This window comes from Mytilus trossulus, unplaced genomic scaffold, assembly GCF_036588685.1.
Source record: "Mytilus trossulus isolate FHL-02 unplaced genomic scaffold, PNRI_Mtr1.1.1.hap1 h1tg000233l__unscaffolded, whole genome shotgun sequence".
NCBI classification, from domain to species: domain Eukaryota; kingdom Metazoa; phylum Mollusca; class Bivalvia; order Mytilida; family Mytilidae; genus Mytilus; species Mytilus trossulus.
Window position 1 is genome coordinate 886,361 of NW_026963314.1, and position 12,418 is coordinate 898,778.

The following is a 12,418-nucleotide window of genomic DNA, read 5'->3' on the forward strand; positions in this document are numbered from 1 at the left end:
CATTTATTTACTTTCATAGCCTCATATATGTACATGTACATGGTATTTGTTACAGGAACAATTTTGACATAAAAAAAAATTACAACAAAGTTAGTGTCCATATTTTCAGGACACGATGAATGAATTGAATTTAGCTAGAAGGTTTTTTTCTAAGAAAATCCAGTTTTTAACACACTTATGCTTAATACTCACAATATCAGCCCACTTGTGAACTTTTGCATTTAACCGATTTGAGCTCATGTTATTTAATCTACACCACAAACAAATCATACCCAACTATATCAGTCCTATTCAGGACCGATAACTCTGTCGATAGATATTATAGGGTATACAATATTGTTTTAAAAATCCAGATCAATCGTATCATGCATACGTCTCTGCTGGAATGTAAACAATAATTCTTTTTTTTTGGCACAATTTAAACTTCATATCGATTCATTGCCTACATTTAGCTTTAAATATTGAATTAAAAAATAAATAACAATAAAATCATATTCAATGATCGAAATTCATTTGGATTAAAATTTGAATCAGAATATTTCTTTGAAATAATTATAGAAACATATAAATATTTGAATGCCTTTTAAGCAAAAAATATTTTTTTAAAGAAATTTTCATAATATTAATATTCTCCTAAAGTTTACTATGAACCATACTTCTTCTGATTTGACACGGGAAGGAGAATATATTTATTTGTACGTTTATGAAAACTTTTGTATATCACAAAATTTAAACTCTGGCAATACATGTACACACACTGACAGGATGTTGAATGTCACATGGTTGCTTTTGGTTTGCACGTCTTCCTGACAATATATTATGATATAAAATTTAACCAAAGTTAGATTTCACCTGTTCGGCCAAGGAATGTAAAGGTATAGAATATTTATCTATTATAATTGGACATCGTTTTTTTTTCTCTTAGGATGAATTTTTTTTTTGTTCTAAAATTATATTTCTAAAGAAAAATTAAACATACAGAAAACTTAAAAAAACATTTTTAAATAAGAAGAGATTTTTTTTTATTATAGATATTGTAAACTATTTTCTGGTAAAAGTATCGCCTTGACGAATATCTGTCAAAATAAATTATCCTGTGTCACACTTTAATATAAAAAAATAAATTATTAAGAAATTTTGAAATCAATGATATCGAAATGTCACTAAAGGAAAATAACAGAAACATCAGAGATTCTTTATGAAAAATTAGATATAATCTAGGAAAGTCTTACTATAGAAATCATTGATTTGATGCAACATTTCCATATGATACATGTACATCAGCCGACATTTTGAAAAATCTCGGAAAATTTCCTTTTTTAAATCGAGGTTTGACCGAATTTGTCTTGAAATTAAACTGTTTTAAGTAGTATTTTTCGCCAGCTATATGTTTGAATATACTTGATCGATTTGCAAAGTTTGTGTTTTATCTACAGAATTTCTTTATTTGTTGTAAAAGTAGACATGAGTATCGGTAATTTAGCATTCAACGGAGAAATGACGAGGAAAAGTGCATGTTTTACGATGTCGATTTTTGGGAAAAATTTTGGTTGCTTATATAAGGAATCACTGAAGCGGACTGGAACGGCCCCCCTCTTAGGTCAGTCAGTGGGCCCCCACTTATGAAAATTCCTGGATCCGCCACTGAAAATACATTTACATGTTGATTGGAATAGTACGAATTTTTATTGGTTTATAATACAATACAGATTAAGATCGATTACCAGGTGAAACTTCTGATCTGTGTTTTTAAAGAATAGGTACAAATTATATGTTTAATGTCGATTATGTTGGTATACATCTATATTTATAGGTACTTAGTTTCTCTCCATTCCAAAATACAGTACTCACAATACCATTTTATTTAGAATTTATGTTTTTCTCTCTTCAAAACTGTCTTTTTGTGAATTTATTCAGCCACAAATCAAATAATTTGTTTTTGATACCATACACGTTTGTTTTTTAAATGGAATGTACTATTTCTTTCCCTCTTATGTTCAAGGGAAATCGACGATTTGTCCCCCCCCCCCCTTTTTTCACCGGTCTAGGAAAAACATGATGAATTGACATTTTCTTATAAAAAAAATCATTAATAAAATGCTAAATTATTTTCATAAGATATATTTTGTAACTGAATCTGGGACTTAATCATTGAATGCCCGAGCATGCAGTTATATTTGTTTATTTTTTGTGTTTCAATTGCCATGTACATGTATGAGGCTAAAAAAAGGTCACCATTTGTAAGGATATGAAGGTGTTTTACAGATATTAGAATAATGTACAAAAAAGTAAGTCTAGATAGCAAGACCAAAAAAATATAGAGGTCATGAAGAAAATATTGATTGATTATATGTTGTTTAACGTCCAGTGGCAAATATTTGATGCATGTTGAGGACAAATATAATAAAGATCAATTGGCAGGAAAAGAAAGTATAAAGTGAAATAGTAAAAACAAAGATCTAAAAATATAGAGATATAGAAACGATGATCTTAACCCCCACCCCCACCCCTTTAGAAAAAAAAGCAACAACAAAAAAACAAAACACTCACACTCGCATATACCGTATATACATCTGTAAAAAATCTAAAATTTTTGTTTCATGGCGCCCCATCCCCCCCCCCAGACATCAAGGTTCTGGATCCGCCCCTGGCTTAGTGCAGTTTCTTGAGCGTATTGCACCAATGCGGCCTAGGTGGTGTTTAGACGCTTCCCAATATACCATCGTATATTACAAAAATTGAGAATGGAAATGGGGAATGTGTAAAAGAGACAAAAACCCGACTATAGAGCAGACAAAAGAGGAAGGCATATATTACGGGTCTTCAATGTAGCGAGAAACTCGTGCGTATACATACATGCATTATTGTATGCACATGCTTGGACTTATAGATGCATATATATACTTGTACAAGTCCAATATTGTGTTATAAAGTATTTCGTATAAAAATACAGGAACATTTTAATGCTAATCCAAACGCACATGTGTCAATATCTGCAAATCTTCCGGTAATTACAAGTTGTCATTTAAAAAAAGTGAAATTATAGTGTATTTTAACCCAAACAAAATTATGTGGATGAATAGATAAATTTATTTTAAAGAATTCCAATCCCTTAAAAACGAGGCACAATCATATATACTTGTAAAACAGCTCAAATTCTAATCACTGAAGAGACATGTATTTTCGAAATGTCCATCTGGTGCAAGAAAATTGGTACCGTTAATTTTATTCTATATTAACCAGTGGCACGTGTCATAATTTTTAAGAAAAGGGATAGAACAAGAGGCTTTCACAACGACAGCAAACCGGATTTATTAGCATTTATTTGTGTCCTGGCAATATCACAAGAACCATTACTGATGATTGGTGAAGTGAAAATTGTCAATATCAAATTTGACCTCTATTTTGTCATCAGTATCAACATATTAAAATTTGAAAAGCTTAGATTGAATGGTCTGTGAGTAAATGCAACAATGTGAATGGAAACACCATTTTACGATCTTTCAAGAACCATAACTCCTGAACGGTAAAAGTCAAAATCGTCATTATTGAACTTGACCTCTATTTTAGTAACAACATATTAAAATTTGAAAAGCTTTGGTTGAATGGTTCATGAGAAAATTCACGGACACGACTGGAAACACCATTTTTCAATCTTTCAAGAACCATAACTCCTGAACGGTAAAAGTCAAAATCGTCATTATTGAACTTGACCTCCATTTTGTCACCAGTAACAACATATTAAAATTTGGGAAGCTTTGGTAGAACAGTTCATGCGTAAATGCACGGACACGACTGGAAACGCCATTTTTCAATCTTTCAAGAACCACAACTCCTGAACGGTAAAAGTCTAAATCGTCATTATTGAACTTGACCTCCATTTTGTCACCAGTAACAACATATTAAAATTTGGGAAGCTTTGGTAGAACTGTTCATGCTTAAATGCACGGACAAGACTGGAAACGCCATTTTTCAATCTTTCAAGAACCATAACTCCTGAACGGTAAAAGTCAAAATGGCCATTATTGAATTTGACCTTCATTTAGTTGTCAGTAACAACATATTAAAATTTTAAAAGCTTTGGTTGAACGGTTCTTGAGTTAATGCACGGACAACATTTGATTGCCGCCCGCCCGACCGACCGCCCGCCCTGGCGCCCGCCCGCCGAGCATCCCCAATTTAATAACCGACATTTTTGTCATAAAAATCCGGTTAAAAAGTATGAAACAAAAATAACCGGTTTTTCAAAAACTATATTTTCAAAATGCACTGCATAATTTACACCGCTTTAAGGTGTTTCATTTTATTTTATGTTTGTGCGTATACGAAAAAATGATAACAAGTTAAACTTCCATGTTTATGACTAACATGTATTATATTTCTTGTAAAATTGATAGATGAGCGGTTTTCACAAATACCGAACATAAGAATATAGCGTAAACGTCAATTAATGGACAAGCAACCCAACGAGAAAAATATAATTTCAGAGGCATCTTCATGCATGTACATGTATAACTAGTTTTGAGTTAGAGAAATCATTCAACATGTTCAATGCCATGCATACGATTCATTTCAGATTTGTGCGTTTTTTCGATTTACGAATAAGTCAATAAGATACAAAAAAGTAATTGAAGCAAAAAAAAAGATACATGAAATAACGAATTAACATAAGTTTACAAATACATACCTAGGTGCATTTACTAAAACAACATTTATTTTTTTCATATTATTGTAATTTTATGTTTATGTACGTATACCCGATATGGAGTTCTTCTGAAATTAAAAATGGGTATTTCTGGTGTATATAAATGTATAACACGTGACATCTACATGTACATGTACAATATACGGAAATGACACGGCTGGGTATTGTAAAGTTACTGAAGGTACATTACTGGTAGGTGTATATCTCCGGGCGAAAAAACTACAGATTTGTGAAAACGGTCAGATGTAATTTGTCATATTGTAAACGTTTATAAATAAATTTGGTGTATTTACTGTCTTCTGTTATTAGTTTTATTTTCAATGTTGTCAATTTTGATGGCGACACGCCTACTCTGACGTTGTGTATTCATACGCCAACATGTGTGTACGTCGTTATTGTTAATATAAATAATATTAAAAGTTCTTTTTGCCTTATTTTTTATAGAAATTTATTTATAATGAATGGCAATAATTTATTTTGATTTTATTGAACCATTAAACTAATTTTTGACTCTTCACATTGAATAATCCGCTATTAAGATAAGAGCTCATCTCTTCTGCTTTATCATATTAATTGCGCCAATAAATGGAACTTGACACATTCCCCATTTCCATTCCCAATTTTATTAATTGTGTCATATTTACCTCGAAACTATTGCCCAAACTATTAACATATTTACACGTACAAGTAACATGTAACATTAGAATACTTACTTCAACTGTTAAATAACTTTATAATTACTAAAATTCGAAATTGTGTACTTTTCCTTCCGTATGCCATTTTTTTTGTGTCAATTCTATCATTAGGTCCATTGTGCACTTTTTTGGCAGTCTAAGTGCACTAAGGATGCCCTTTCAGTTTGCGAATTCTAAACCTACATGTATATACCGAAAAGGATCATCAGTGCTCTAAGAAGAAAAATTTGAAAACAAGTCTATAATATTTGCACAATTAAATGATTGTTTTATTGGCGCAAATGAATGTTGCAGTTTTTATGATAAAGTGATACAAAAAAAAAAGAATTCAAGTAATTAACTTGTGGCGCAAATTAATTCTTTTTTAGCCAATCTGGATATCGGCCTTCAAAACATTGTGTATACACAAAGAAAGCAATATTTATCTTTTACGCAGTCTAGCCGGAGAATAAAAGTTTTTGCAATTTGTGTAGGATTTTAATTTTAAAATGCAATGAACATGTAAGAAGATCGTTAGAAACCTTAAGTGAATCGGAAAATGAGCTATGCACGATGAAAGGGAAAAGTTTGGTGCGTCGATAAAAATTTCATGGATGCACTTGATAAGTGTAAAATTTCAAGTCTTTAAATAACATCCGTTTGTAGAACTAGATTATTTCGATCCTTCAAATATATGTAGAAAAATAATAAAAAAATATATTATTGAGTCTCTTTCATATAAATACTGTAGATTTGTATTTGATCATCGATTGCAAACATAACGTTCAGTGAGAAATATTTCATGTATTCGTACAGAGAACAAATCAACTTCTTTCAGAATACAATTGATTGGTTATTGAAGTAAATGATTTGCGACAGAATAAGTGAAACTTGGCCAGCAGCTTACCTCTAAAATAAAGAAATATAAAAAAGGCAGAGTTAATTCTGTATTTTACTCATACTGCACTTAAGCACTTTTTACAGTCAATACCGAAAATATGAAATACATCGATTTAAATTATGTACACAATAAATAATTTCTGTGTAGTTTTCCGTGTCTACATTTACATACGAGTACAATATAGTAAACTGTATAATTTTTGTATGTATTTGATCCTATCAAGGAGGTTATATTAAAACCTCCTTGATCCTATGAGCTGTATATTTTCTTACGGAATAAAGAATTATTATTATAGTAAAACAGAAAAAAGAGAAACGGTAAATATACAGGAATACATAAAGTTTTGTAAATAGTTGCAAAGGACCACACGTAACTTACATGCCACGAGTTTTTATAGAACTTGGCAATTTTTGAAACGCATGTATATATGCGATAAAGATCTGGTGCATTTGAGCAAATTAAAATCATGTTATATATCTAACTATTTTATTTTCAACAGATTCACAAGTTTTGCATTTTTAAACCGCGTGTTCATATATATTTTAATGTTTTTATTTTAATTCCTTATATATGAACATTTTACGTGTATCATTCGGGCGCCCTATTATTCATTCGCTTGTTTAAATTGTGAAACATGTGACTTTACTAAGACTGTACGCATTTAAAGTTTGAAACAAAAAACTGCAATTGGCGCAAATTGATTCTGCCCAAACGATAGATACATCGAGGTCGTTTTGCTTGAGTGATTTACCTGTAAAAAGCCCGGGTCTCATCCATGTTTAAAACTAATTAATGCATGTTTGAAATAGCTTGAAATAACAGGGGCGTGGCCTATTAGTTTGACGCAACTAAACACTAACTTGATTTCAATTAATCGACTGCAGAGAAATCTATTTGACTGGCGTTAAAATGAATTGATATGAATTGAAATGAATTAAATATAATTTTTAATTTTTGTCAATCTTTATCAAATAACGATCAATCTCATTTAAATAGCGTTAACACGTTTTTGTCCGATCAAGTAAAATTCGGGTTACTAGTGCTACCACCTGAACAGGTAAGAAATAATTACCTGGCTGTGTTAGAGGAGATTATTAAGGGAGGGAATATCAGTAGAAAGAAATTACCTGCTTATTTTAATACACTGCTACCACCTGATCAGGTAAGAAATAATTACCTGGCTGTGTTAGAGGAAATCATTAAGGGAGGGAATATCAGTAGAAAGAAATTACCTGCTTATTTCAATACACTGTTACCACCTGATCAGGTAAGAAATAATTACCTGGCTGTGTTAGAGGAGATCATTAAGGGATGGAATATCAGTAGAAAGAAATTACCTGCTTATTTTAATACACTGCTACCACCTGATCAGGTAAGAAATAATTACCTGGCTGTGTTAGAGGAAATCATTAAGGGAGGGAATATTAGTAGAAAGAAATTACCTGCTTATTTCAATACACTGCTACCACCTGATCAGGTAAGAAAAGAAAATAACAAAGTAGAAAATCAAGACTAATGATAAGGAGGTTTCACAAATGATATTAAATATGTTTCTGATGTCTTAATTACAATCCGCATCCCTTTTCATGAATTTGACCTACCAAATTAGGGTATTTACCAGATTTGTAATACCACGAGCAACACAATGGGTGCCATTAGTTAAGCAGGATTTGTTTACCCTTCCAGAGAGCCTGATATCATCTTCAATTTTTGGTGGGGTTAGTGTTTCTTAGTCCTTACTTTTCTATGTTGCGTATTATTATTTGTATATTTGTCTTTTCCATTTTTAGCCATGGCGTTGTCAGTTTATTTTCAATTCATGAATTTGACTTTTTCTCTGGCATCTTTCACCCTTCTTTTACATTTGCAAAAAGCAATTAATCACAATTTTCTCAATTTTTTACCTTATATAGATTGCTTCCTATTTTTCAGGTGAAGCTGTTCTTATCTCTCCTTCATAAGAAGATTTTAGAAAGATTGCTTCCTATTTTTCAGGTGAAGCTGTTCTTATCTCTCCTTCATACGAAGATTTTAAAGAAAGGTAAAGAAGTGACAGAGGGTGTATTGAAAGACATGCATCAGAAGAAAGTGTTGAACATTTGATAATAATTTTTTGTTTGTATTCAAAACATGTAAAATAACCATACTTTTTAGTCATTTATAGTTTTGTAATTAAAAGCTAGTAATTTCTAATTAGTTATTGATGTCAGACTATTTGTTTCAGTGCTTGTTGTGGGTTTGCTGTCTGTCATATAAAAAAGAAGTGGTATGATTGCTGATGAGATAACTCTTCACAAAAGACCAAACGACGCATATTTTTTTTTTTATTTTATAAAAAAGAAGATGTGGTATGATTGCTAATGAGACAACTATCCACAAAAGACCAAAATGACACAGACATTAACAACTATAGGTCACCATAGGGCCTTCAACAATAAGCAAAGCCCAAACTGCATAGTCAGCTATAAAAGGCACTGGTGAGACAATGTAAAACAATTCAAACGAGAAAACTAATGGCTTATTTATGTAAAAAAAAATAACGAAAAACAAATATGTAACACATTAACAAACAACTTCAACTGAATTACAGCGGGCTACTGACTTGGGACAGGCACATACATAAATAATGTGGCGGGGTTAAACATGTTTGCGGCATCCCAACCCTCCCCTAACCTAGGACAGTGGTATAACAGTACAACATGAGAACGAACTATAAAAATCAGTTGAAAAAGGCTTAAGTCATCAGATGGACAAGTAGATAATTATCAATATTGCTTCAACAGAATTCCTGACTTATTTGAGAATTATAAAATTGTTGCAAAAGCAGGAACAACAAAAACAACAGGAACAACAGGAACAACTCAATGAAGTTTCGGTCTAGGAAACCTGTTGCAAGGCAATATTTCTTCCCTATCCAATCCACCATTATTTTGCGATGGCAGTCCTTATTTCATGCATTACATGGCCTATATCCCATAAAAATAAAATGTACCTGTTGGTTTAATTGTTGAACTTTTTTTCTCGTCCTGAAAATGTATGAAATATTTTCCACTGGAAATTAAACAAGCACCTATCAATGAACTTCTTGAGATTTTTTTGTGTGACATTTGTCTTACTTATGAAATGTTGATTGTTACAATTAACTAGATAAAAAAAAGTAAAAAACATATTCATCCATACACAGAAAACCGGCAAAAGATACCAAAGGGACAAATATAGGTCACTGTATGACCTACAACAATGAGCAAAGACCATACCGTATATTCAGACAATGTCATTATGGTTAAAGCAAAAAGAAACAACAGACAACAACAGCACTTAAAAAACAGCTAAATAGTTAAAAAAAGACCATCAGATAAACAACAGAACATAAAAAAAAACTAAAGACTCAGCAACACAATTCCAACACAAATCTGGGTCAAAATCAGGTGCTCAGAAGATCCTGCTCCACAATGTTATAAAAATATAATAGTGCTGCTATGTACAAACTGATGGTTATACAATGTTAGAAAAGGGTAAAAGAAACCAATATAATTGCATTATTTTTATGACGGGGTAAAACGAATCCCTGGAGGTATCATTTGTTCATAAATCAGTATATATTGATTGGACATGACACAATTTGCGACCGAATTCTTCGTGTGATTTTTTCTTTTAGCTACCAACGCTTTCTATAATGTAAATTTGTATATCCCTTTTTTAGCTCACCTGAAATATCACTGTCGTCCGTAAACTTTTACAAAAATATTCTGCTCTGAAATTACTGGGCCAAATCTAACCAAACATGGTCAAAATCGTTATTGGGGAGTCTTATTTAAAATCTTTGTCCGGTGACCCGGACAACCAACCAAAGGGGTTAACATGCATTAAAAAAACTTAAAGCTTATAATTAAAAAACCAAAGCATTTAGAGCAAATCTGACAGGGTTAAATTGTTTATTTCGATCTTCTCTCTTAAAAGCCAATTCCTACCCCATTAACACATCTAGTGTAATGAACTGGCAAAAGTCCACTGCTATAAAATGCATGACAAATCCTGTGATTGACCAAGAACTCATCATTCGGAAGGTAAGATGATGACGACCATACATAGGAATGTGATTTCTCCTTGGTACACATCAGTCTTACAGATGATACATGTCCTTTCATAGTTCTTTTCAATACTTTAAGCTTTCCATTACAAATACTGGCATGTGCCTCAAAGAGTTCTCCATATGTGTCCAAAGATTTTTCTGCAGTTACAAATAGTCCTTGGTCTACATCCTGGCTTCTTGTTTGGAAATAGGTGTATGGAAATGAATAAAGTTCTTTCGAATTGTCATTTCCAAGTTGTTGTTTAATCCAAAAGTCTAAAAGTTTCTCTATAATTAAACTATTGTTAATTGGCTTATTCAAAGTTGAAGTCAAATAACCCTTTACTTATTTGACGTTTTTCCAAAATTCTACTTTTGACAGTTTCTTCACCTAGAATTTCTATTCTAAAATTGGGTGGACGTTTTCGTGAAGAATCTTGTTTTTCAGTAGCCATGACTGACCATGAAAGAAACTGAAGGAATGAGCAGAAATTGGATATGAAATTATCAGGAGATAATGTTTCATGATATTCAGTATCAACTTAGAAAAATGTGTCTGAAGGTTTCATATAATAATTGATTTTTGTATAAATAAAAGTGATCTATGCTAATTTCTTTGATCAATACATGGCTTTTTCAATAATTTTTTTTTTTTTTAATTTTTTATAAATTTCTGTGATTTGTTGTAAAAAAATAGTATTTCATTTCTTGCTAAGTGAATAACTACATGTAATCCCCTAATTGCCTCTGGAATTGACATGCAATCCCCTAATTGCCTCTGGACTTGTTTATATCTATTGAACAAATTTATGAGGTCACCTGCAGATCTAGAGTCAGCAACTTTCTGTACACATAACCTGGTGATAAAAATCCTGACCAGATTATCTTTGACCTCAGTATAAATATTTTGTTTGTGTGCTTTCTAAATAATCATCAAAATGAGTGATAAGAAAGTTACTATGAAATTAAGTGATTTTCAATTAGAAACTATAAAACATTTATTTGGGCATAATGATTGGGAAATTAAAATTATTGATGACTCTGCTGTTGCTATTGAAAATGGCGGGAATGCACAAAATCTACAGATGACCACAGAACAGAGTACTCAAACAGACAATAATGATGAAGATGAAGATGATGAAGACAATGACCAGCCTGAATTCGTATACAGCAAGACCCGTACAAAGGAGAATGCAGATATTGCTTTTGTTAGCCATGCATTACTGATGATCAATACAGACAAATGTGGTGGCATGGTCAGTCAGAAGTAGCCCATCAGACACTCAAGTTTGAGAAAGGAACACAACAAAAGATTTTGGACTATGCTTCTCCATCGTGGTGCCTGGAATGATGATATATATATGCTTATGAAAGCAGATGCCATGACCAGGCACCACAGAAGCCAAATATTTGACTGGCACAAGAGAGACATTATGCCAAAATGTGTTGTGACACTTGAGCGTTGTTGGTTTCCTAATCCTGGTGGGTTTTCATATATGGGAAACATGTGGGAATAGTTTTTTTGTATTCTCCTTCAGGATTTTTTATTAATTATATCGAAATCCTTTGTTCTGTATATAACACAGTTTTGGAGGGAAAATGATTATGCCTGGATAAAATTCAATATTATGACTGTAATTACATTTTTGGGCAAATTAGCTGCATATTTATTTGGTTCTTTGAATTATGAAAGAAATATAAAATGGGTATGAGGATTAAATAGGAATGGAATGAATTTATCACAACAGGTAAGGTATTTGTTGATATTTTGCATGGAAGCATGGCTGCATGCATGGCAACATCTACTTCCTGTGTAAACAAAAACAATATATGTATCCGCCCAGCTATCAATCAAGGTATATTTCAAATGAAAAGTTCCTCTGCTTCATGATTTGTTTTAGGAATATAACAAAAAAGAATTAGTTAATAATTTTTATTTTTCTTGCAACAGATAATATAGTTCAGTTCTAAGCTCTGTGACATTTTTTTTCTTCTAAAAATCACTCTTTGAACAAGGTTATTCTAAAACTCTAAAACAATATGAATGTGGGAAAGAAATTTGAATT

The 12,418-nt window shown here is 31.9% G+C and overlaps 1 protein-coding gene across 1 annotated transcript in view; it reads left to right on the plus strand.

Moving 5' to 3' along the window:
* Positions 1-8,383, plus strand: part of LOC134701162 (uncharacterized) — a 37,793-nt gene extending 29,410 nt beyond the window's left edge. The window contains exon 8 of the mRNA XM_063562304.1: positions 8,276-8,383. Within this exon, the coding sequence (XP_063418374.1) occupies positions 8,276-8,383 (108 nt within the window). The remainder of the gene's footprint in view (positions 1-8,275) is intronic.
* Positions 8,384-12,418: the final 4,035 nt, after the last annotated feature.